The sequence below is a fragment of the Giraffa tippelskirchi genome, chromosome 5 (genome assembly GCF_054371585.1).
Source record: "Giraffa tippelskirchi isolate mGirTip1 chromosome 5, T2T-mGirTip1v1.2.pri, whole genome shotgun sequence".
NCBI classification, from domain to species: Eukaryota; Metazoa; Chordata; class Mammalia; order Artiodactyla; family Giraffidae; genus Giraffa; species Giraffa tippelskirchi.
The window spans coordinates 191,201,419-191,227,963 of NC_137279.1; the positions used below are offsets into that span (position 1 = coordinate 191,201,419).

Genomic DNA, 26,545 nt, shown 5'->3' on the forward strand with positions numbered 1-26,545 from the left:
ATTTTTAATGTCTTGGACAGAAGTGTTGCTGTGAAGCCCGAGTTCAGCCCAGCCCAGAGCCCAGTGAGCGCACGTCCCTGAGCCAGGAGGCCGGGCCTCAGGCCACACGGGGCTGCAGCAGGACTGCCCAGACCTGGAGACGTGTGCGTTTCACACCCAGGCATCCAGCGGCAGCCAGACGGCGCTTGTCATCACAGGATGGGAAATAAGCGGACTCGGGGGTTTTGAGGGCCCGGTGGGGGCGCTGCTCTGCAGGGTGACAGCCTCAGCTATCGGCCTGACCTCCTGGCCGAGCTCACGCTGCGTTAACGCTTTGTCACCTGATTTTCATCCGGTGAGCTGAAGGCAGCCAGAGCCTCCAGCAGCCCTGGGTTCCGGCGCTGGCCTGTCTAAGCCAGTCACCACCTCAAACTCCCCGCTGTGAAATGCACAGGGGGCAGCAGCACCGGGAAGGTGCCCATAAACTACAAAGCACCGCGCAGTGAGCAGCTCACGGCCATGACCATGGCCAACCCGAGAGGCCCGTAACGCTTTTAACAGGAAAGTCCCAAAACACATTCCAAAGCAAATACAACCTCTGAAAGGTCAAGTGTTGCTCAAAACGTAATAAGATAACTCAAACGTCTAGAAAAAAACACCTTTATTTACAACCATGGGCATCCCACAGGAGTACACGAAACACATAATGTGCACAACACGAAAAGCGCACCTCGGAGCCAGACCGCGCCGCCTACAGCCCCACCCGCACCAGCATCACGGTGACGTTGTCCGCCGAGCCCCGCTGCACCGCCTTGCTGGCCAGCCTGTTGCAGGCGGCTTCATAGCGGGCATCCACGGTGGGCTTCCCTTCCCGCCTTTGGATCTTCTCGTCCTACCGATGGGAAAGGGGCGCTGGCGAACAGGGACCCTGCGCCACCACTCCTGAGACGCCACCACCACGAGGGACGAGGGACGACTGCTCCCCGGTCCCCATGGGGGGGGGTGGGGCGCGGGAGAAACTGAGCGGTGAGTGCCCTGGATGGAGCGCCCGCTCGCCACGGGGACATGGGGAGGAAGGGGGCCCAGGACCTCACGGAGACACAGGAGGAAGGGGGCCCGCTCCCCACGGGACACAGGAGGAAGGGGGCCGCTCCCCACGGGACACGGGGAGGAAGGGGGCCCGCTCCCCACGGGACACGGGGAGGAAGGGGGCTGCTCCCCACAGGACACAGGAGGAAGGGGGCCCGCTCCCCTCAGGGACATGGGGAGGAAGGGGGCCCGGGACCTCATGGGGACACGGGAGGAAGGGGGCCCGCTCCCCACGGGGACACAGGGAGGAAGGGGGGCCGCTCCCCACGGGACACGGTGAGGAAGGGGGCCCGCTCCCCACGGGGACACGGGGAGGAAGGGGGCCCGCTCCCCACGGGGACACAGGAGGAAGGGGGCCCGCTCCCCACGGGGACACAGGAGGAAGGGGGCCCAGGACTTCACGGGGACACGGGGAGGAAGGGGGCCCAGGACCTCATGGGGACACGGGGAGGAAGGGGGCCCAGGACTTCACGGGGACACGGGGAGGAAGGGGGCCCGCTCCCCACGGGGACACGGGGAGGAAGGGGGCCCAGGACTTCACAGGGACACGGGAGGAAGGGGGCCCGCTCCCCACGGGGACACGGGAGGAAGGGGGCCCGCTCCCCACGGGGACACGGGGAGGAAGGGGGCCCGCTCCCCACGGGGACACGGGGAGGAAGGGGGCCCGCTCCCCACGGGGACACGGGGAGGAAGGGGGGCCGCTCCCCACGGGACACGGGGAGGAAGGGGGCCCGCTCCCCACGGGGACACGGGGAGGAAGAGGGGCCGCTCCCCACGGGACACGGGGAGGAAGGGGGCTGCTCCCCTCGGGGACACAGGGAGGAAGGGGGCCCGCTCCCCACGGGACACGGGGAGGAAAGGGGCCCGCTCCCCACGGGACACGGGGAGGAAGGAGGCCCGCTCCCTGTGGGACACGGGGAGGAAGGGGGCCCAGGACTTCTCCTCTGAAGCCCAAGGGCAGCGGGAATGACGGGTACCCACCCCACCCCCTTGTGAGAGTACTCACCTCCAGGCAGGACAAGATGAAGTTCACGGCTTCTTCTGGGGTAAAGACCTTGAAGAGGCCGTCACAGGCCAGCAAAATAAACCTACAACATGGAGAAAGACACAGAAATGGGTTTCAGCAGCAAACTTTACAAAATGGGCTGGCAATGGAAGTAAAATATATTTGGCCAACTACTCAAACGCTAAACATTTTTAAACCAATTTAACTTTTATGAGATCAAGGTTAAAACTACTTAAAAATATTTTGGGTGAGACGTTATACATCAAAACTGAGACTACACTGCTTTCACCAAAAATTACAGATTAACCCACTCCCAGCTTCTTAGACAAACTCCAGGAAGATCACCGAATAAGATCTATCAAGTGGTATGGTAAATACATGGTAAGTGTCAATCACCACATGCCTCAAGCCATTTCCCAAACAGAACGGATGCTTGGACTTCAGGAATGTCCTCAAGGACTCACTGCCCCCGTGAAGGGAGGACAGCCACCGGCTTCCAGTGCTGGACAACAGGACTCCCTTTCACGGTCCCTCCAGGCTTCCCGAGGGAAGTCTCTCTGACAGGGATGGAGGAGGTGGGACAGTTCTGGTTCTCCTGGTCTCTTTCCTCGTTTTAACACCCAGGTCCCGGTTTTCCGCCTGACTGGAACTCACTCAGCAAGTATTTACAGGCACATGGTTTGTGCTTGGGACCCAGCAGGGCCCAAGTCCGAGCGGTGCCAGCCCCTTCTGCTGAGGTGACAGACCCCTGAGAGGGGCTCTGCTCTGCTGCAAAGCAGGGACCACCCGGGGCCTGGTCTCATGTGGCAACAAGACTCTCCCGAGGCATCACCTGGGGAGCTGGGGGAGCACGTGGATACGTGCCCCGAGAGGCTGAGGTGGGCGCAGAGGGTGCGGAAAGGCGCCCCCTGGGCTGCAGGCGCGGAAAGGCGCTCCCCAGCAGCACTGGCCTCCTGGCCCCTCACTGCCGCCTAGTGCCCCGCACCCCCAGCCAGGCTGGTGTGCCAGCCCCTAACAGGCCTCTGGGCCCTGTCCTTCTCCCACACTGACCTGCTGAGGCCTTCTCCCGCCAGGATCAGGGCCTTATTCTCAAGCAGCTTAGAAACAGAGGTTGGACAAGAGGTCTCCTCCTTCAAACTAGTTCAGCTCCGCTTAAAGACCTCCCCCGATTCTCCCATTATGGGCTAAAACACAGACTGCTCAGCAGAGAACCCAGGTCTCTGCAACCTGTCCTCGGGTGCCCTGCAGTTTCCCGACGCCCCCCCGCGCCATCAGCCGGCCGCACCTTCCTCCCGTCCCCCTGCACCATCCTGGTGTGTGTCCCCCGCTGGAAGGCCCTTCTTCCCCAACAGGGGTGTCTCCTCTGACCACGGCCACAGGCTCCCGGAGCACCCACACCCCTAAGACACACAGGACTGGACACGCCTGTTCATGTGTTATCAGACTGGACCCACGAGAGCAGAATGGGATTTTATTTATTCCTGCACCTGGAGGGCCCAGCACAGTGCCTAGGACATGGCCGCCTGCCCGCTCGCCACCCCAGGTTCAGTACACGAACTGGAAGAAGTCAGAAGAGAAACAAGAGGAGGCAGCCCTATGCCCCGGGAGAGCCCACCTGTCGTTGGGGGTCAGCTGGCAGCGTCTGATGTCTGGCACAGAAGTGACCCCACAGCGCTTGTACTGCCCGTCCCCGATGGAGCGGGACACCTCCAGCACACCCAGGACACGCCCGTCCCTGCAACACGGGAGAGGCACATCAGACTCCACCTGACAGACCAGGGTCCTGGGACTCAGACTCTGCTCTCAAAAGCAGAAAAACGGAACAGGGTGAAAAACGTGACCTGTGGCATCCACATCCCTTAGCCCCCAGTGGCACACAGCGCTGCGTCTTCTGGTCCCGGGTCATTACCGGCCCGCTGTCCCGCACACGGGTGGCAGCAGCACCCCCTCAACCTGGCTCGTGGCCGCGCCAGGCTTAACCCCCCGGTCTGCCCACAGCCCAGAGTCAAGCCTGACTGGGCGCAGACCTGGCTTTGTCTGTTTTGTTTTTACAATGGACTTGCCTGGTGGCTCAGATGGTAAAGCATCTGCCTACAATGTGGGAGACCCGGGTTCAATCCCTGGTTTGGGAAGATCTCCTGGAGAACGAAATGGCAACTCACTCCAGTATCCTTGCTTGGAAAATACCACGGACAGAGGAGCCTCGCAGGCTGCAGCCCACGGGGTCGCAAAGATTCAGACATGGCTGAGCGACTTCCCTTTGTTTTTGCCTTAAAGCCGCCATGGGCCTCCCGGGCGGCTCAGTTGGTAAAGAATCCACCTGCGATGCAGGAGACCCCGGTTTGATTTGAGAAAGGACAGGCTACCCACTCCAGTATTCTTGGGCTTCACTTGTGGTCAGCTGGTAAAGAATCTGCCTGCAATGCAGGAGACCTGGGTTTGGAAGATCCTCTGGAGAAGGGACAGGTTACCCACTCCAGTATTCTGGCCCGGAGAATTCCACGGTCTGTAGAGTCCATAGGGCCGCAAAGAGTCGGACACGAATGAGCGAATTTCACTTTCACTTTAAAGCCACCAGGGTTACAAACAGCTGGGATAGACGGATATTTTGCATTTCACTCTAATTAGATTTGTAAAATACCTGAGAGTGACTATTCCCTGATTCAGAAGCAAGTGTCCTTTACCTTGGATATGAACACGATTTAATGACTTAAATATAAACAGGAGAGCTCTGGACAGCACTATACCTTCACTCATTCTACTTTTAGGAGAGAGGAAGGTGACTGCAGGGCCTAAGGCAGCCAGTTCTGTCGGCAGGAAAGCAGTCCCGTGCCCGCCGCTCCCAAGGGCGATCCTGGTGGCGCACTTGCTCTGCCACCTCGGGGAGCTACAAGGCCCGAGCACCCAGGCTCTCAGGGGTGAGACCGGAGGAGACGCCACCCTCGACAAGGGGCGCCAGAGAGCTCAGCCGACAGCAGAGCTGTGCGTCGAGGTGCCGCATCACCATGGGGCTCCCCAGCGAGGAACGTGCCCTGGGAGCTGAGCCACCGGCACAGGGGCCGGAAACCGCCCGCCTGGCTCCTGGCCTTTCGCTGCCCCCAGAGCCACCCTCCAGGGTCACAGCCGAACCACTAGCAGCAAAGGCTCGTGCTGCTATCTGTGAGCAGCTGAGCAATCTTCTCAGGTATCAACAGCAGGACAAAAAGCAAGAGGGAGCAAAGGGCACCGGCGCAGAGCTGAGGGTGAAGAGGTGCAGTGGGGGTCCCTCAGCCCTCAGAGTGCCAGGGGCGGCAGCTCGGAGCACGCAGACCAGAGTGCGTCTTCAGGACCGAGGGCCGGTGCGCCCGGCGCGCGTCCTCCTCCCGAGTCACAGACCCAGCTTGTTTCCACGAGACTGTGCGCAGTGGCCGGGCCGAAGACCCAGGTATCACCGGACAACTCAGAGCCCACTCACACTTCGGAAGCCGACCCAGCGGGCTGTGTCCCAGCCCCCAAGGCAGCCTGCCTCCCCTCGGGACCTGCCGTCCACAGGCCTGGCCTCCTGCCCTCCGGCACTTGCAACTTTTGCTCCACGCAGCGTCCTTCCCCGTCTCCCTTCCGTCTGCCAACAGAGAGACAGCAGCTGTCCTACTGGCGCTGTCAGTCACCAAAGTCCCCCTGACTGCAGCACCTTCTGCTGTTTTGCCCCCGTTCTTCCTTCACAACGGGAGAGGGGCGGAGAGACCGACGCCCTGGCCGCCAGCTGAGCCCTGCTCTGACTACAGCTCCTCTGGCCCAGGGATTCAGTGGTCTCGACGGGCCTGCAAAGCGGAGGCTGGGAGGTGGAAGTTCCATCTTCTAACCACCCCAGGACGGCAAATGCCAAGGTCTGGAGTCTCAGCAGGATGGGTGCCACAGGGCAGGACTGCACGTATGATTCTGGAACTGTCTCCCTGTCATCAGAGACCAGACAGACACACAGCGCTCTGGACCCGACGGCAGATGCTACAGGTGTAAGCTTCCCTTCCTCGTAAAATAAACATCAAGCCATCTTCCCCTTCTCCGAGGAATTCTCCTGAAGCAATGTAACGCAATGTGCATACTTCAGTGTAACAAGGGAGGAAAATAAAAATACATACACAGATATGCTTATCTCTGTAAGAAGACACACTGGAAAGATTCAGGAGATAAGGGTGAAGAGAACACGACAGGAAAGCATGTCTCTGGCTTTTTATTTTAGATAGTTCACCATGTAAATGTAGGTTTTCTTCATTTTTAAAATCATGGTAAAAATATATAACGTAATATTTGCCATCTTCATTTTTACTTTTAAGTGAACGGTTGAGTGGTATTAGGTACATCCACACTGTTGTGCAACCATCACACCATCACCTCCAAGCCTTCCCATCCCCCCACCTGGACTCTGCGACCACTAACCACCACCTCCCCTCCCCCATGACCCCCGTCCTACCTTCTGTCCTGATGACCCATCTCCCCAACCCGAACTCTGTGACTCTTAACCTCCCCTCCCCCCCCACCCCGTCCTACTTTCTGTCCCAATGACAATTCTGACCACTCGGGGACCTCATATAAACGAAATCATGCAGTGTTCGCTCTTCTGTGTCTGGCTTACTCCATTTGGCAAAATGTCCTCAAGGTTCACCCCTGTGACAGGATTTCCTACCTAACAAGGCTGTGTAGTGTGTCCACTTTATGGACAGACCATGTTTTGTTTACCTCTTCATCTAACGATGGACACTTGGGCTGCTTCTACCTTGTGGTTACTGTGAAAAATGATGCTATGCACATGGGTGCATGCGTATCTGTTCAAATCCACTGCTTTGAATTCTGGGGCGTATAGACCCAGGACTGGAACTGCTGGATCATATAGTAGGCCTATGGATTCTTTATCTTTATTAAAGTACTAATTTACAATGTTGTGTGGTAGATCTATTTTTACTTTGTAAGGAACTGTCATGCTGTGTTCCACAATGGCTGTGCCATTTTACATTCCCACCAACAGTGCACCAGGGTTCCTATCTCACCACGTAAATGCTTCATAACAGAGGGTAAAAAAGCCCTGAAGTTGAAAACAAAATGAAACTAATAATCCTGACAAGCAGAGTGTAAGAAAACCACAGTGAAAATAATTATTCCATGTTTACACACAGTACTCGGTATAGCCTCAGTGGGACACAGACTAAAGACGCGAGAACCACAAGGAACTCACATTCGTTAACAGTGACGCTGGTGATACCACAATTTTCAAAAGGCTATTTTGGCAAATAAATATGCAGTGTTATTAGGAACCAAGATTTTCAGGATAAAAGAAGATGCTACAACTACTGCGTCAAAGAAGTTAAGAGAAAGCCCTATAAATGCTCACTTTGAACAAGAAGTAGCAATCTACACTCACAGGCTACAGAGAGCGCACGCACACGTTTCCTGGTTCTGGTTCTGTGTGTGTGTGTTTCCTGGTTCTGGGCGTGTGTCTGTGTTTTCTGGTTGTGTGTGTGTGTGTCCTGGTTGTGGGTGTGTGGGTGTGTTTCCTGGTTCTGGGTGTGTGTGTGTGTGTGTCCTGGTTCTGGGTGTGTGTGTGTGTGTCCTGGTTCTGTGTGTGTTTCCTGGTTCTGGGTGTGTGTGTGTTTGTGTGTGTTTCCTAGTTCTGGGTGTGTGTGTGTGTGTGTGTTTCCTGGTTGTGTGTGTGTGTTTCCTGGTTCTGGGTGTGTGTGTGTGTGTGTGTGTCCTGGTTCTGGGTGTGTGTGTGTGTGTGTGTTTCCTGGTTCTGGGTGTGTGTGTGTGTGTGTGTTTCCTGGTTCTGTGTGTGTGTGTGTGTTTCCTGGTTCTGTGTGTGTTTCCTGGTTCTGGGTGTGTGTGTGTGTTTCCTGGTTCTGGGTGTGTGTGTGTGTGTGTGTGTTTCCTGGTTCTGGGTGTGTGTGTGTGTGTGTGTTTCCTGGTTCTGGGTGTGTGTGTGTGTGTTTCCTGGTTCTGGGTGTGTGTGTGTGTGTGTGTTTCCTGGTTCTGGGTGTGTGTGTGTGTTTCCTGGTTCTGGGTGTGTGTGTGTGTGTGTGTTTCCTGGTTCTGGGTGTGTGTGTGTGTGTGTGTGTTTCCTGGTTCTGGGTGTGTGTGTGTGTGTGTGTTTCCTGGTTCTGGGTGTGTGTGTGTGTGTGTGTGTCCTGGTTCTGGGTGTGTGTGTGTGTGTGTGTGTCCTGGTTCTGGGTGTGTGTGTGTGTGTGTGTTTCCTGGTTCTGGGTGTGTGTGTGTGTGTGTGTGTGTGTGTGTGTGTGTGTGTGTTTCCTGGTTCTGGGTGTGTGTGTGTGTTTCCTGGTTCTGGGTGTGTGTGTGTGTGTGTGTGTGTTTCCTGGTTCTGGGTGTGTGTGTGTGTTTCCTGGTTCTGGGTGTGTGTGTGTGTTTCCTGGTTCTGGGTGTGTGTGTGTGTTTCCTGGTTCTGGGTGTGTGTGTGTGTGTGTGTGTGTGTGTGTGTGTGTGTTTCCTGGTTCTGGGTGTGTGTGTGTGTGTGTGTGTGTGTGTGTGTGTGTGTGTGTGTGTGTGTGTGTGTGTGTGTGTGTGTGTGTGTGTGTGTGTGTGTGTGTGTGTGTGTGTGTTTCCTGCTTCTGTCCTGGGACAGATGTGCACTGATGACAATGCAGTTGACGCCGGCAGCCCCAGCACGTGGAGCTGTTTCAAGACAGGCAGACGTGTGGAGGGCGCTCCCTCCTGCTGGCCACAGAGGGCACGTGAGCAGAACACCACCCTGCCTCTACAACTAGGGTCAGCGCCCTGGATACAGAAAAACACCTGCGTGACTCCTGGAGCAAGGAAGGGGGACGGAAAAAGCAGAGAAGAGAAAGAAAAACACCAGTTTCCACAGGAGTGGGTGGCTCCCACTCTGCAAATGGTGACGAAAGAATCCAACACATACCCTGCTTTCAGGGAGAAACTGGTTCACCCCCTGCTGATGAAGGAAAGCCTTTCCTAACAGGCTGCCTGCTACCATGTGCAAAAGGAGCCAAAGTCAATGGTCCTCTTTGCTGGCCCTGTGAAGTAGCCAATTTACACAAGATCACTGAGGGGTGCTGAAATCGTCAGCTGGCAGGCTGACGGGAGACAGTCACAAGGGGCCCAAGTGGATCTCCCCAGGTCACCAGCAGATCACACACGGAAACACGTCCTCCACTCTGGAGCCGTCTGCTGCTACGTGGTGGCCAGCATGGAGCCCGCATCACCAGCAGTGATCGCACACGGCTACTGCCATGGGGGGCAGTCAGAAGTGCCTGGCATCCCCCATCAAATACCTTTACTGAATCTAAAGCAGCCTTTAGACCTAAATTCTGGTTTATAAGAAGTAACATACAGGTACCTTAAACGATACCATGAGAAAACAGTGCTGGTGACCCTATACAAGGGCTGACTAGGGAAATGATCCAAGCCAAAGCAGAGATGATTCTTCACAGAACGGAAATACGCGAGTCCAATGCTGACCAGAACCTGGTTTCCAACACAGACACTCTGGGGAAACGGGGGCACAGACGGGATGTTAAGATAACCTAATACAACTTACGGAATGATTATTTTCTTAGATGCTATGTCTGCAACTAACTGTTAAATAGTTCAGCCACACACATACACACACATATAAACAGACAAAGCAAATATGGCAAAATGTCAACTATTGAATCTAGGTAGTAGATATTTAAATGCTTACTATTTTAAAATTTTTTTCTGCAGATTTGAAAATCTTAATAATGAAAGTGAGAGGGCATAGACAAAAAGAAAAAGCATGCCAGCCCCAGCCCCAGGCAGGAGATGGGCCACAGCCCAGCCCTTTGCTCGGGAACAGGTCACCCCTCCTGTCTCTGAGCACCCCCACTCTCTTCTCCAAATTGAGGGGCACAGCCTAAGTCCACACAGTTCTTAATAAATGGGGACTGGGAAACAGGAAGTAAATGCAATACAGCTGATCTTACTTTCAGCCATAGGAATGCTAATGTCCAAATCTTTCCAAGGAGCTCAGGCAAATGCAGAATTTTAAGTTATAAGAAAGGGCAGAAAAGATGATGCTACTAACACTAACGCTGGGGTCACATTCTTAGGCATTAACTCCCGCAAGCAGTCACGGAAGCTGAGTCAGTCACGGCACTGGCCAAGATCAGAACCCAGTCTATAATTCTGTCTTTGCTCATGCAGACAGCCACAACCCAAACCAAAATCACCTGTTACTAACCCTGGAGTTTCTTAACCGACCCTAAGAATTCTGACTGCTCTCCAGAGACCTCCCTGCACCACTGGCTAGAAACAGCCTGGAGCGACAACAGAAACTGCCCCATAATCCACAGGAGAGAAAGGACACCTCCAAGGATGAGCACCCGCAGTCTCACACTGGCACCTCACTTCTCCCTTAGCTCCAACAGGCAACGAAATCTTAAAGGGCTCAAACGGTGAGATGAACCAGAAGACACCTCTGGTGATGTTCCTAATGCAGTATCCTTAGCCCCGCTTAACTACCTGAGAGATGGTAGGTGACAAACTAGAGCTGGCACAGTCTTCCAAGATGTAAAGATGTAAAGAGCTCAAACAACTGCGGCAGGCCAAGCCAGGCAAGAGCAGCCCCTGGGCCTGAGAGGCTGGTCCCCAGAAGCCCAGAGGTGATCAGCTCAGGCTACTGTCTCAACCACTTCAGATTTTCTCTCTGCAGAAACTGCCCAAACTGTAGCTTAACCAGTTGTGACAAATCAGTTTTTATGAAAGCTCCTAGGACCACAGACAATGGTGCCGATGGTGAGCGTGGCTTTGAGACAGGAGCCCTCCTTTCGCAGACGCAGGGAAGCACACTTCGCACGCACACCGTCTGTTCCCACCTGGACACACGTGAAACCCCACGACGGGTGCTCACCTACTTCAGCCGCACCAGGTTCGACCTCGGACAGTCTCGTGGTGCTGGAGGCCGTACCCCGCAGGACGCCCCCCGCGGAGGTCTCCCGGCTCACCCCACAGTGGGCCCCGCTCCCGGAGCCCCTGCCACCCCTGCTCACCTGACGTTCCCTCCGGCCTTCTGTATCCTCATGCGCTCCTCATACTGGGTTGGATTATGCTCCTTGCTGAGGCTTAAGGCCGCATGTTTTTGACTCTCCTCGTTGTAACGACAGAGGATTGCCTGGAAGACGAGAGTAAACGGGTGTGCGAGTGAACAAGCCCAGTGCCTGAGGCCGACAGGTGAAGAGCAAGGTTAACAACTGACTTTCAGATTCAGCCTCCTGCTGACAAACTCTGAGTTCAGAGGGTCCAGTGTCAAAAGTAGCAAGTAGCAAAGTGGTGTCTCACACACACACACACACACACACACTAAGGGAAAGAAGAACTGAGTGACCACCGCCCACTGCTCCCCTCACCAGGCCACTGTCTTCCCACCTGACGTGAAAGGGAGGTCCCTAAAAAGGACCGAGACCCCTTTAGGCACTACTGTCCCACGAGTCTACACTGGCCCATTGGGTGGGCTGATCAAGTACACGTCCGCGTATTCCCGTCACTGTGCATACTGTGTGGTCACTTCCGGACAAACCTCTTATTCTACAGAGGGGGAAGCCTGAGGCCCAGACGATAAGCATCGTGCCTGGAGTCACAGAACAGGGCCAGGACTCAAACTGGGTCTGACTCTAAAGTCTCTCTTTTTGGCTAACTCGTACTCGTGCTATTTTTAAGTCCTCTGGTCCAAACGCCCGTGTAAGAGGCAGTCCCACCAGAGATCCACTAGAGCCGCTAGAGGGTCACCCCGACACAGACGGCAGTGGGGCAGGGCTTGCACCCGGGATGCACACGGCTCCCCGTGCCCCATATCCCAAGTCACCCTAAAAGCAACGGGGTGGGGAGCAGCTGTGTCCCTGTCTGAAGATGCTTTACGAGTGTGAAGGTCCCTCTGTCCAGTGACCGCTGCACAAGCACGGGGGCTGGCTGACAAGCAGGCGGCGCGAGAGGGGACCGTCCGCTCCTGGCCGGGGAGACAGCAGGGACTGCAGAGGCCCTGCGGAGCCCCTCCCTCTAGCTCTGAGTCAGCCCCCACAGCGGGGACGCGACGCAGGCCGTTATCAGTGGGAAGTACCCGGGTTTTCTCCCTCAGCACTGAGTGCTGGGCTCAGCGGACATTCATCCCATCACGGAGCACTCTTCTAGTCACAGCTTTTACGTTATTTTGAAAGAACATAATTTGGAGAAGCAGGGGTTAATACTTTTCATTCATTACTATCTGAGGCCAAAGAAATGAAGACAAATAGTTGTTTACATATAAGTAGTTTTACTTGAGGGCCAATTCAATTCCAACTCACAGCTCTGTACCGGTTTGACAGACAGGGTGTAAGTCCTCCCAGAACAAACAGCCTCCAGCTTAGCGGCCATTCCCTGACCCAGAACTTTTAACTCTGCAACAGAGCCCGCTGTAGCAACCCCCAAGAATGAAGACTCCAAGCCCGCCGTCATGGCTGTGACCTTATTCAACTGTGCTGCCTACACTCCGCCCCGTGGGCGTGCTGCTGTCCCGGGGCGGCACACAGCCACATACCCGACTGTCCCCAAGGTTGGCGATGTAAAGGGTATTGTCTACAGCCAGGACACATGTGGCAGTCGACCCGTCCTTCCAGGCAGGCTTCCTGGGGGTGGAAACACATCAGAGACACAGTCACCACCAACATGCTAGCACTCCGAGACTGAACTTCCAGAAGTGTCATTCTTTAAAAATGGACAGTTTCTTTGATACGTGCTTTTTTTGGATTCAGATTTCATTAAGTTGTAAGCGCTTACTTGGTGCTAGGCGTTTTTCAGACAACGAGCGTCAGCATTACACCGTACCGGAAGGCCCGAAACGCGTTTAGGGAAACAACACACAGCCTCCACTCCCAGGTCTTCAGGCAGCCACACTTACTGGCTTGAGGCTTGCTTAAGGAACTCCTCATCAGTATGCTTGAAGGTGTCCAGAAGGCACCTTCTCACGGTTTTCTCTACGCTGATTACATCTCCTGTTGCGGAAGGCAGGAAAGAAAACAAAGTCTTAAGGAAGGAAGAGTGTCCTCCGCCACCGTCCGTTTGTTTCTGTGCTACGACCGAGAACAGGCTGCACGTCCTCTGCTGGAAGTGCCGGCCTCACTTGGTGTTAGCAGTCTCCTAAGTACAGAGACAGGAAGTGGCCGTGACTCCACGGTGGGCCCCCCGCACGGCCCCCGCTCCCCTCGGTGCCGCCTCCTCTAAGCCATGCTCTTGCAGTCATCAGGGATTCTTCGCTAAAGCCAGTGATGTCTCACGCATCAGCACAAAGAGCCAACCTCGAGATGAACGTGAACCGATTTAGTTCTTAGCCTCACCTTTAGGAAATTTCCTGATTAAATTCTGATGCAAATTCTGTGCGGCGAATTTTGAGGCTCGAATTCCTCCATGTCCATCAAAAACAGCAAAGTATGAAACCCGGGTGCTGGAACAATGAGCTGAGAGTCAGCAAGATCCTCAGGCAAAGATTACTCCTCTCCATTAAAGCTTTTAACTCAAACAGCAAACAGTAACACTACCTAACACAATACCGAAGTAACCGTCCATGACATTTTAAAATTAAAAACTCACACTTGCTTCCAAAATCAAGATCTGTTAACTCTGATTTTTCACTAATATCCAGAACTCTTTTCTATTTAAAGCAGAGTTAGTTTTAAACACTAACATACAGATAAACACAGATAAATTACTGAATCAAGACAGTCAAAAACATCTGTAAGAAAACAGGCAGTTTCAGAACTGCTGCTCAAACTGACTGATATCAAACTCGCAAAGCCTGTCCTACCATTCCTATTCCCATTCCCCTCTCAAGCTTTGCCAGAAAACTCACATACACAGATAAATAGCACTAAAAAACTGTTTCAAGAAGGAAGGAACAAATATGCTTGTGGGAAATGACATTTACTCCGCAGAGCTACTCTTTTCCTCAAACGTTTCTAGAATGCCTTCTCAATGTGGGACATCAGGAGCCATGAAACAATAAACTTCATGTGGTTTGTAACAAATTCTTACAGTGTAACATCTACTAGTTACGGCTTGGTGTCCCCCAATTAAATCTGTTCCCCAAAGATGTGCCCCCTAAGGCCCCCCCAAAGCCCCTCTCCTGGCTCTAAAAGCAACTCCAAGTACTCCTGCTCTTGGTGACAAGGGCTCTTCTTCCATACCTTTTCCTTCACTTTAATTTTATGCAACTGCAGGAAAAATTTCACTGTCTGCCTTCTGCTTTCTTGGTCTCCTTCTGGGCCCTCACTACCGCACCAGCTCTCCTGATCGCCATTCACTGCTGCACCAGCATCAGAACAGAGGCTTTTACGCCACCTGGGCGCCGGGGCAGGACACTCACATGAGGGAGGAGGGGGGCCGACACTCCTCGGTGATGTCGTTCAGGATGACGTGGGCGTCCTGCATCTCCTCCCGCTCGCCCTTCCGCTCAGCCACGTAGCCTTTCAGGCTGAAGATCACCGAAGAGGCTACGGAAAAGAGAACAAAAAGCCAATACAAAACTGTGCCCTTCTCTCCAGACGCCCTAGTCCCAGAGCAAATGAGAGGGAACTGTGGCTGTTCTACCCAGCAGTGTCTGAGAGCTGCCCTGCCAGGCACCTCCCAGATGGCAAGTCTGCTGCAGAAAGCAGACCACTGCTGAATGGGGCGGCCTCTGCAAGGCTGAGCAGGGGAGAGGAGACAGCAGACGACAGCAAGTCAGTACAGAGCGGCTCTTCCAAAGAGAGCACTCGGTCAAAGCACCAGAGCAGGGAATGCGCTGCCGCCCCACAAAAGTGAGCCTGGAACCGGGGCGAGAACTCTGCAAATCTTGTCTGTCAATAATTTCACGAGGACAGAAATATCTCTAGTTTAGAGAAATGCAAGTAAGTAGTTTATCCCAAGTGCCCTGTTGGGTACATTGGAAATATGTGTTTCCATGCTTGAGGCTGGAAGACTCTGAACAAATGGAAAGATCAGTTGCTTTTACTTTAACTGAGGAAGGAAAAGGAAAAAGAAGTCCACTGGAGGCACAGAAATTTCTCTTTAACGGCTGGTTTGAGCTCATTTTCTGACACCCAGAGCCGCGTCAGTGATGGGCGCCCTTCCTGAAGGGCGGCCACTGGCAGGCACGGTGCTCTGCAGGCTCCAGGCAGTGACAAGCTACGCTGAAACCTGCATCCTCACATCACACCTCCACGGGAGACTGCAGCCTCCGCCAGAGATCATTTATGGCACGCAACAAAGTGGCTTGGCTGCCGCAGTCAGTAAAAACCCAGAGCTTTCTCTCTAGCTGATACTTCTCACTTATTCCTCATGCACTGTGACACGTTACGAAGCTGACGACAAATTTCAGTTGCTCTCTCCAGCCTCAGGTCGTCTTTTGAGACGCTGCCTACGAGCTCTTCACAGAATTCCAAGTGCTAATCAACAGGCGGAGGGCAAGGACATGTGGTCAGAGAGAGACTGGGGACCCACACGCTAACCCAGGCAGAGTAAACCTGTTTCTAACCCCTGAAGGACCAAGGCAGGTTTCCTACCTGACCGAAGGGGAGTAAGAGATGGAGCGCATGGGGAACAAAGAGTGAGGAAGCACGCGTGAACTCGGAAACCCGTGTGCAAACAGGGAACCCTACCCACTTCTTAAACACAGACTCAGAAAGGAAGCGTTATCACTGGGAAGCTAAACTTGTTTTTGCTCTGGGCTGTCTTACAATAGGAAGTCTAATACATTTGTTTTCAAACTGTCTGAAAACCTTTACAAACTTTCTTTTCCACAAGCTCTTCACTGCCATTCTTCTCTTCATCAGAGGTTTTTCTCTTTGCTCCTTTCCCTTCATTCTTTACCACCTGGGATATCGAAGCGTCAAGAGAACCTGGAAATATAAAGTAAAAACCAGACAGAAACACAGCTATAGACTGTTAAAGTCCCGAGCAGACCTGGCTCCCTCCCAGCCCGCGAAGATGAAAGGACATTCTAGCGAGGCCTGGCAGAGAGGAAGGCACAGCGGTCATGGCCATGACTCTGAGGGGTGGGGCAGTGCCCTGGGTGCCCACAGTGGGAGACCACAAATTAAAATCCAGGCCCTGCTCAGATGGCCTCGAGAAGATATGAGAGAGGCTTCTCAGTGGTAAAAACACACATGCAATTTTATATCCACAAGCCCTTATGTACACATTTTTCAAAACCTGCAAAGTGAAACATCCTGAACCAGCTCAAAAAAAGTAACAAAGGCTTAAAATGAGACCAATATCAGGCTATAAGAACCGTCGGTATCCTGAAAGGCAGAACAGGACTGCTGAAGCCATTCCCACTTGCAAAGGGATGAATGTCTATTCAAAGTAAGAGCTTTAGGGCACCTGCAGTGAGTATGCACTGTGGAACGACAAAGTCTGGTTTTAAGTCTCAGTTCTGCCACTTACAACGGGTGTGCCCTTAAAGCACGTTACTTAACCTGCCGGCCTCAGCTTCTTCATCCATAACAGGGAGAAAACTGTCCTCTCAGAAGTCTGTTTAAAACTGATGGGGAGAACCTATGTAAAGCTTTCATCACAGTCCCTGGTCCATCAGGTGTCCAATGAATGGCCCTAAGTATTCTCTGCATGTAGGTGTAAAAGCATACAACCATTTATTATTCATTCAACTACTCTTTGCCAGACCTTTCTGAGTACTGAGGGGAAAAGGAAACATTGTTGCCCTCAAAAACAATCAGTTACTTGCAAAGGACAGATTTCTGCAATAGTGTAACACACACATCCTACCCCACGTGGAAAGGCAAAGTAACTGGGACAATGTCAGGATCTCTCAAGGTCTCTCCATTAGCCTCCTTCCACTTACTGTTTGTGTTCCAGTTTTCCCAATGTATATATATATAAAAAAATCTTCCTTTCTTTTAAATTGCAAAACAGAAATTTTTTAAATTGTTATTGTCTTCAAAGTGAGTTATACTGTAATCAGAGAATGTGGTCTACATATGATATTGATTCTGTACTAGGACTTATGGCCTAGAATGTAGTCAACTTTTGTAAATGGCTCTTTGCCTGCTTGAGAAGAAGAGTATGTCTTCTCAAGAAATCCTAAATACTGGATACAAGATTGGATTCTACATCCAAAAAAACCCTGTTAATAATGGTGTTGAAGTCCTCTAAGTTACTATTAGTTTACTGCCTTTTGCTCTGAGGAAAACTAAGACATAACTATCCTGAACCCTCCCTTCTTGAACTAAATCTGTTAAGAGCCCTAGTTGCACACATTCTTTCATTATAACTAAGAGATCTTTATTAGGAAGCTTTTAGGGTAAATTGTATGAGAATGCTGTAATTTTTTCGTATGGACACACAGCCTGAAAATCTGAGAATTCTTGTGAAAGATGACTGTGATATTTTTTCTAAATACAGAAATGTGTGTGTGCTAAGTCACTTCAGTCATGTCTGACTCTTTGAGATTCTAGGGACTAGCTGGCCAGGCTCCTCTGTCCATGGGACTCTCCAGGCAAGAATACTGGAGTGGGTTGCTGGGCCCTCCTCCAGGGGATCTTCCTGACCCAGGGATTGAACCCACGTCTCTTACATCTCCTGTTTTGGCAGGTGGGTTCTTTACCACTAGTGCCACCTGGGAAGTCCAAATATAGGAAAAATACTAATTTAATCCATACATGGTTAGACTAACTCCAATGACTTAGTAGTAATTAATTAATAATACAGAAAAATATACTTGAAAAGCACCAAATGTTCTATCTGACAACATAAGGAAGGTTTTCTCACACTAGAAGATACTCACATGTGAGAAAGGACAGCCTGCATCCACCCTGCCCCCCGCTATTGCCCTGCCCCATCCCCTTTGGGGGAGTTCCATGTGAGAAGTCCTCAGACGGAATAACAGACTCATCATGTATGACAACCTACAGGAATCTGCTCTGTTTTCCCCTTCTGTTCAATTGGGACGTAAAAGGAAAAGTTAAACATTTGCAGAAACAAGTAGAGCCAGGGTTAATAGGCTTGACAAAAATGAAATCAAATCAACAAAAAGAATATTGAGAACGAACATAGAAGCACTCAAACACAAAATTAATTAACTAAGGTCTTAAACTTCAAGAATTCAAATTCCTGCACACTGTCTGTACCAGTCAGTAAAGCAGTGTCATTCCAGCTTCATTTAAAGATCAAAATTCTTTTTATTTTGTAAGTGGCATAAAAGAGAAGACTAATTTATCAGGGATACAGAAAATATTTTTTCAGTGTGAAATGTGGAAAGTACTTCACATACTCAGATACTTTTCTGCTGGATACATCTGGATCTGCCAGGAATATAACAAGGCAAAACTAGAATGACAGACTCAGATTTTTTGCTTTCCAACTGATGGTATCTACTGAGTTTAGTTTGTTTGTTTATTTGTTTGGGTGGGAACCTAGTTCCCCGACCAGGGACCAAACCTGGGCCTTGGCAGTGAAGGCACTGAGCCCTGACCACTGGGCCGCCAGGGAATCCCCAATATCTATTTAGCTTTAATAAACCGTATGTAGTATTATGATTTGTCACCCTAAGGCTTGTTTACAGCTATAAATAAATACACTTTATGTAAAACATTATATATTATTTCCATCGGCACATTGGACTAGTTTCCCTACCACTTACCTGAATCGCCACTGCCGGCTGGCGGGAGATCGTCAAAAAGCAAAGGTCCCCCAGAGCCTGAAACACAGCAAAACACCAAGTGAGCCCACAGAACCAGGGTGGGGCTCAAGCTTCAGAATCCATCCCACCAGGATACCTACACAGGTCATTGAAATAAACTCAACACTCTCGTGTCAATCCAGTGGCAACTCATACTGTGCACACAGCGTCCTGAACCTACTTTAAGTCTCATCATTTCAAAGGAGACGGAAAACCTGCCTTAGAGTTCAGTCTTATTTCACTAGTAAAATAGATGCTTGGATGAACCAGAGAACACTGCTCAACATCTTCACACAGTTTCTCAGGGCTAGCAACTAGCGGATTTTTCTGCCTTACCTGACGCCATGGATTCAAAACTTAAGACAGTCCAACACCTAAAACATCTGTGTGTTGAAAATGGAGGAAAGGGAAAAAGATTGAGACAACTACAACCCCAGGATGACACGCTGACACACGCCTGGGAGAGCCTGGAGGCTGTACCTGAGTCAGTACTGCCGGCCGGGGGGAGGGCACCAGAGAGCAGAGGTCCTTTCTGAGCTTCCTTCCCTGGAACACGGAGCACCCGCTTAGAGAGCACTTGGACGCCGGCCCGGCGGGGCTCCGAGGGGCATCTTCTGAGCTAAGTCAGCTATTAAATTCAAATCTTCTCCTCTCTACTGGACACAGTAACTGTTTCCAAAAATACCTTCTCAACAGCCATTTAATATGGACGTTTGTTTCCAACACTTGCAGTCAATACACAAGCAATGAAGGACGATCCAATAGGAATTTTAAGGGCTATTGGGTGTTTTGAGAAAAACAAGTATTTTTCTTGCTAATTTCAGCATTGAAAGGAACAAATTTTAAAAAACCTTTCTTTAAGAGTGAATCCTGAGAAGAAAAAATTGATTCTAGAGCAAAACAATAATTCTATCTGGGTACCTTGATAAAGGGACTCCTCAAAGATCTACAGATTTTAAAAAATCCTATTTCAATAACATTCTGAACTAATTACTAAGTAGAATCTTAAACACACAAGCAGAGAGATGGTGAGAGGCCTGAGAGAAACCAATCTGTCTTAATCTGGTGTCTTCAGCACAGAGCTCAATTCAGTAAATATCTATGAAGAAAATGAGGAATTTCAGATTCTCCAAAGATAAACTCAGGAGAAAGCTAAGAAATCTTTCTATCTAAAAATCTAAAGATTTACCTACCAAAAGTACTTGTCTTAAATATTTTATACTCAATTATCCCTTTTCACGTAAAATTTAACCATTATTCCTTCTCCAGCTTTCCTCAAAATTTCTACTGAAATTATGAAATATACAAACCAGCCCACAGAAATGTGGGAGAAACCAAGGGCTAAAGATGAAGGTGTGGGTGTCCACATCCTCTGAAACTGAGCACACTGATCTTGTTCCTCAGAGCTCAAGTGCAGAAATGCACCCATTTAAAAACCAACTCAACACGCGTGCTCCAAAAATTTCATCCATACTGTCTTTCTGCCTGGAAACAAGCTGGGTATCAACTCTACTTTTCTAAAAACTGAAAATTTTAAGTAAAATTTATAAACTGCAAGGAAGAAAATTTCTTCAGGAGTCTTTAGGTCAGAAGTACATTAAATACCTGATAAATTCCTAATTTAACAAAAAGTAACTCTTTTGCTTAATACCCATAACACAAATAGGAAATGGCTATTCCATTAAATTACATTTTTCTCCCTTAGGATTATCATAAAGACATTGAGTAATTACAAGTAATTTTACTTTTCTCACAAGTGACATACTCTATGGGAAGTATTCCAAAAACAGCATTAGAACATTAAAAGGCATTTAGGATAACCCTTTACTCATTGTACTATTCCTCCTACAATAATCACTCATATTTCAGCAGGCCACTTCCAAAGGGAACTCAAACTGTACTAGTCTAAGCACCAACATGTCCATTCTAACAGACTCCAAACTGAACAGGATGACCCAGAACAGTCGCACTGTATTCAGCGGGGTCAGAGCACCAGGCATCTTGGGACACAGGGCCATTGCAGGGAGGAGGCCGACCTGAAGAGCAACCAACCCTCCACTTATGCAGGGCCAGATTTTAACTTCTGAGTTAAACTCCCTCTCTAAATCCGGTCTTTCCAAATCCAGTGTTCAATGGGGAGAAGTCCTCTTTTACCTAGGTGATACATTTTCAGTCCTGGCAAGAATTCCTCATAACAGGGTTTCCAGCTCAGCACTAGCCTGGCCGCTCTCCTTTGCTGACGAATTAGTTAAGAGAGTGCCCCAGAGAACAGCCTCTCTTCCCCCGCTGAACAGAGTGAACCTCAACTGCTCTCTGTCACTCCAGAATATTTGGAGTGCCACTGCACGTAAACACAGTGAGATCGTCTCAGAGCTTTGCTGGCCACAACTGAGAATGGCTTATGCAAATGATAATTGACGCTCACAGCCTGCCAAGAGCTACTCTGCTGCTCTGCATACGTTCATGGATTGAATTCTTATAATAATCTCATGAGGTGGGTACTATTATTATGGTTACTTACTGATGAGGAAATTGATGCACTTGCTTAAGTAACTGTCCAAGAGAGGAGCCAGTGAGAAGTGGAGGTTGAAACGCAGGCAGCCTGCTTTCCCAGCACATGTTCTTTGTGAGGTGTTATACTGCCTCCTTGCTGTTACAGGAACTTCACAAGGATCATTTAACCTTTATACAAACCCCCAAACATAATCCTAAGGCCCTATAAGATCTCTGGAGTACCTTTTTGCATCATCATAAGGATCAAAGTTAGAACAGTTTGCATCTGGATTCTTTAAAAACAATCTGTAATGTTACAGATGCTACAAAGGGAACTTCTGGTTAGCCAGAACCTTACATTGTGTGTTGGATAAATAGTAACTCAAAGTATCTGGGGCTGCAATCATTGGACAAAGTGTGACCTTGATCTTAACTTTAGAAGTAGTCCCTGAGTTCTAAACGCAAGAACTCTCATAAAGAAACAAGACAGAAAACAGGCTTTCCACGACAGTTAATCTCATCTAGATTTTTTTTTTAAGTTATTTACATTCTGAAGCTAAGTCTACTGAAAGTTACATATTATGCTGACAAAAATACTCTTGGGCTGATCATATTCAGGTTAGCAAAAAGTTGCTACTTACAATATAGCAACAGAAAGCTTAAATATTTTGCCTAAATTGCTTCTTGTACCTAATTTTCTTTTTAACTATAAATGCGATACAGTTGACCTCCTCACCCGTGGATACAAAGGGCCAACTGTACTACACAATTTTACATAAGTGACTTAAGCATCCTCGGATCTTGAGATCTGAAGAGGACTTCAGACCCGATCCCCTGCAGAGAATGACGGACGACTGTGTATGTTTTCCAAATACCACGGATGTATTAGAAAAAGGCCTACTTCCCCACGTATCCCCACCAGAATAACACCTCAGTGTATACTTTCCATTTTCCTTTATGCTAATGAATTGAATTGTAGATGTTCATTTTAATTTTTAAAAGGTAGAAGTACACTATATACAATGCTGCTGCTGCTAAGTTACTTAAGTCATGTCCAACTCTTTGCAATCCCATGGACTGTAGCCCGCCAGGCTCCTCTGTCCATGGGATTCTCCAGGCAAGAATACTGGAGTGGGTTGCCATTTCCTCCTCCAGGGGATCGTCTCAATTCAGGGATCGAATCTGTGTTTCCTGCGGCTCCTGCGCTGCAGGCAGATTCTTTACCACAAGCCACTGCCATCATTATATACAATACTCTACATATATCATTGTTCATGTAAGCCATCAGAGCACGCTCCAGACCAGCACACTGGGTCTAAGGATTCTTTCCAACAGTCGCTCACTATCCTACAATATACAAGAAGCACTGCCACTCACTTGTCCGGGTCCTTTACTGATGGGCATGTGGGGTGATTCTGGTTTATTACATGATAAATAATGCCATAATGAACAACCTGAGACTTATAATCTCATTTTATCTGCCAGATTGCTGGTCAGAAAGTAACAAAGAAATTTGACAAACCCCAAAATGTGTTCCAAAAAAAGTTGCGGTAACTTGCACTCTCAACATACTTTATAGAATGCCTGTTTCTCTAAATACTCGTTACCATCGTGCCAATTTTTAAATCTGACGAGCGAAAAGCATGGTACACCAGTGCCTGCTATTCCCTCCCAGTGTCTGAGGAAGCTGAGCACCAGTTCCCATCGATGGGTCGCCTGCATTTCTTCTGTAAACTGTCAGGATACATCCTTCGACCATTTTTCTAATGGGTCACCTCTTTTTCCTGTTGATTTGTCTGAGCCTTTCCCTTACGAGGGGTAGTAACCTTTAGTAATGGTACTGCTACTATTTTCTCTCAGTTTGTCTTTTGCCTTTGTGCTACCCTGGCTGCAAAAACTTTTTACTTTTACACCGCTAAATCCATTTTAATTTTCTCACGACTTGAATTTTTTCTTACTAACCCTGAGGTTTTACAATTCATTTAAGTTTTTTCTAATATCTTAGCCTTTATTTTATATTTAGATCTCCAATTTTATAAAAAGAAATATTTTGAGGATGCCTTGCAAAGCAGTATTTATTTAGTCGTCGAGAGGAGACCATCAGTTTTAAAGTGTACTGGTGTAGTGAAAGAACCACCCTATAAATCTGAAACCCGATTACTACACGAATGACTTAAAACCAAGTCACCTTTAACTTGTTCAAACTACCAAATATAAGCTGTCAGTCTTCAAAGACATCAATCAGCACTTTAATAAATATGATATTGCAAAGAGTCCAACACAACTTAGAGACTGAACAACAAGCAAAGAAATTCCATTTCTATCTGATATGAACAAATACATATCCTCTTTTAAATAAGTATGTATACTGTACATTAGAAACTTGATTTCACTCAGCAAGCAAAACCAGTTAAGGGTTGGGATGAAAACCCTTAATTCAGCACAAACTGAAAACATTTACTGTATTCTTTTCATATTTTTCTTCAGATCATAAAAAGTAAGAGGCTTGGTATAGGAACATTAGATGTGATGTTCAAGGCAAATATCAAAACACTAAATAGAATACACTTGACATGATCAGAGGAGTGAATACTTCTTCCCTTTGGACACCTGGCGTTTTCACAGAATCCATTTAAGAGTGCGTTTTCCCCCCTTTTGAATAGCTGTGAAAGTTAACTTATAGAGTAACATCGACAAAGCACCAGCATCTATCAGTACTGAGCACAGGGCCTCTGCTCCACCCTACACACAGTACTCTCTCTAACCTGTGGTAACAGGAGGAGGCAACACTAATTTTTCAGATGCAGGAACAGCCACAGAAGACAGTAAAGGCAGAATTAGGATTTGAAACCAGTCTGAGTACATACCCAAAGCAACTCTTCCGGGGGACTGTTCCTGCGTTAGCTCAGAAATCTGTGACACCGGCACATCCTCTGAGGGCTCTGACGGCGGCAAGCTAGCCTCCTCTCTCCAGCTACTTCAAGAAGCCAACTTTACTTTCCTCTCATTCACTCTAGATTCAATGTTATCAATAATTTTTCAGAAACAAAAAATATGATATTTGAGTTAAATTTTCAAAAATCAAAATACTTTTACAAAATCGTGAAATCAGTTTCTGTTCTTGTTCAAATGAAATTTTTTTTAACCTGTTAAGTTTAATTTTACTGGTTTTAACTAAATGCCTGTCAAGATAACTTTGGGTTCTGATTTTGTACTCACTTTAGTACTTATCCCTCTCAGCGTTCTGTCATCAACAAATTCAGAAAGCATGCCTTCTTTGCTTTTAAAGCTATTACAGAAAACACACTCAGTCAAGGAGAACCTGTTACAGTGCCAGCACCCTCCTCACAGGCAGGAGGCAGGTCACTGACCCAGGGAACCTGGGTTTAAACAGCACGCAGCACCTCTGCCACCCTGTCGTCTCAGCCAGGGTTGGATAATGTCCTTCCAGGCACCAACTTAAAGGGTCATCAAGTTATGTATCATTCAGGGGTCCCTTCCACCTGAGTGGACCCGAATTAATTTCAGGTAGAAAGTGATGGCGATTAAAGAAAATGACAGGCCTTCAGGAGCCTCTGCAAACGCAAACTCTGCCCCAAACATACTCAGACAGAAGTTATCCTCCACCAACAGAGTCAAAAAGACTGCATACACAAGCCAGAGTTTTCACCCACAACAAGAACAATCTAGAAAAGAAATCTAGCAAAGAATCCACAAAATGAGATGTTGTGCCGGGAAAATTAACAGTGCTGTTATTGTAACTAACGGCCTCCTAAGACTAGCCTGGTGTCCACATGTGACATGCCAGAATCCAGTCCCTAAGGAGGGCAAAACAACCCCTTCTTGGGAGCCTTCTTCACGGACCCAAGTCGCAGGTGGCACTACTCCTCCACGTTGCATGCGCACGCAAACCCGAGAACCAAACGCTCCCCAAAGAGCACACTGTTCCCTCGCCTAGAATCTCTGCAAATTACAAGTCTATCCATCTTTGGAGGCCCGAGTCCAGCACCACCTCCCACCCAACTCTCCGTTCACGGACCACAAACACCCCTTCCCGGGGCACTCAGCATTTCCCAATCATTAACTTTGACCCTTTTCGATGTCAACCACTCACATTCAGAATTCGGCTTCTCTAAAAGCAAGCAAACGCTGGGTGTCAGTCACCTTCATGTGCCCCTAGGACAACAGCAGTTGCCGAACCAGGGTCTCCAGACCCCCTCCCGGGCTGTCCAACAAAATCCGCTGCGGATTTCGTAACAGAGAGGCCGGGCCCCACCTTCCGGGCTTGCAAGCTGAGTGGGGCTGATCTGGGCCTGGAATCGGAAAAGTGTTCCGAAGAGTTTTCCACGTTTCCTGCCACCAAGTTAGACTAGGAAAGAAAAAAAAGTCCTAAACCGCAGCATCTAGTTGAATGTCTCGCACCTGAAAACGTGAACAGGTCTTGCCAAATTCAGCCTGGGCGCGGCTATAACCCGCTGGACAGAGGACCAGGCGTGGTGGTCCCCGCACGGCTACCCCGCGGAGCTCCGACCCCCGGCCTCCGGGACGCGCAGGGCGGCCAAGGTCAGGGGGCAGCCGGGGGTGGGGAGCGGACCCGGGCGAACGGTCTTCCCTTTGGGGAGAGGGGACTTCCCGGGGCCCAGAGAAAACAACAACAAAAAACCTACTCCGAGCCATGAGACAAGATCGGAGGACGCAGAAGGAACGAATCCTCCCTTCTGGGCCTCAGAACCACGAGCAACCGGGCCGGGGACCACCTCAGTCGCCGGGGTACACACGGAACACAAAGCTCAGGACACGCTGAACCGGGAGCGCGCCCGGGACTACGAGCCCTCAGGCGGGCGGTCCGGACGCAGGCGGCGGCGCGGGGCTCCCGTGAGAGGAAGCGGCCGCGCACAAAGGGCGCCGGGCCGCGCGCGGCCTTTCCTCCTGCGCAGCGAACATGGCGGAGGCCCGGCTCCCCGCGCCGGTGCAGGCCGCGCTCGCCCTCCCGCCCTCCTGCCCCTCACCAGCCCGGCGGCCGCCTGCTTACCAGCAGCCGGCCGCGGCGAGCGCTCGGGCTCCGGCAGGTCCCCGAACAGGTCCATGACGGAGGCTGGGCGGCGGCTGCGGCAGACGCGCAGCCCGCGAGCGGCGGCGGGCTCCACACCCTGCGGCGGCTGCGGGGCGGCGGCGGCGGAGGCGGAGGCGGTGACAACGGCGGCGGCGGCGGCCGGAGAGCCGTCAATCATCCGAGGGCGGGCCCGGAACGCCACCAATCGGCGAGCGGCGTGGCCCTGCCGCCCCAGAGGCCCACGCGCGGGCGGGGCGACGGC

The 26,545-nt window shown here is 50.2% G+C and overlaps 1 protein-coding gene across 3 annotated transcripts; it reads right to left on the reverse strand.

Moving 5' to 3' along the window:
- Positions 1-623: 623 nt before the first annotated feature.
- ILKAP (ILK associated serine/threonine phosphatase) lies at positions 624-26,401 on the reverse strand. 3 transcript variants are annotated; one of them, XM_081491254.1, is made up of 12 exons: positions 26,263-26,401; positions 19,218-19,283; positions 18,699-18,755; positions 15,820-15,939; positions 14,427-14,553; positions 13,402-13,508; positions 12,966-13,059; positions 12,606-12,693; positions 11,086-11,207; positions 3,690-3,809; positions 2,075-2,156; positions 624-871 (listed from the first exon to the last, which is right to left on the reverse strand). In XM_081491254.1, the coding sequence occupies exons 1-12, from the start codon at positions 26,315-26,317 to the stop codon at positions 731-733; spliced, it is 1,179 nt and encodes a 392-aa protein (XP_081347380.1). In that variant the 5' UTR covers positions 26,318-26,401; the 3' UTR covers positions 624-730. The 3 variants fall into 3 exon arrangements, with proteins under 3 accessions (XP_081347380.1, XP_081347379.1, XP_081347381.1); XM_081491253.1 differs by lacking the exon at positions 19,218-19,283; XM_081491255.1 differs by lacking the exons at positions 3,690-3,809; positions 19,218-19,283.
- Between the last annotated feature and the right edge of the window lie 144 nt (positions 26,402-26,545).

Excerpts from the sequence above, each read along its gene's own strand:
- ILKAP (XM_081491254.1), bottom strand. The coding sequence starts at position 26,317 with ATGGACCTGTTCGGGGACCTGCCGGAGCCCGAGCGCTCGCCGCGGCCG. Across the intron at positions 15,940-18,698 it reads AGCCGGCAGTGGCGATTCAG|GTTCTCTTGACGCTTCGATA; the intron begins GTAAGTGGTAGG and ends TTATATTTCCAG. Across the intron at positions 2,157-3,689 it reads CAGCTGACCCCCAACGACAG|GTTTATTTTGCTGGCCTGTG; the intron begins GTGGGCTCTCCC and ends TCCATGTTGTAG.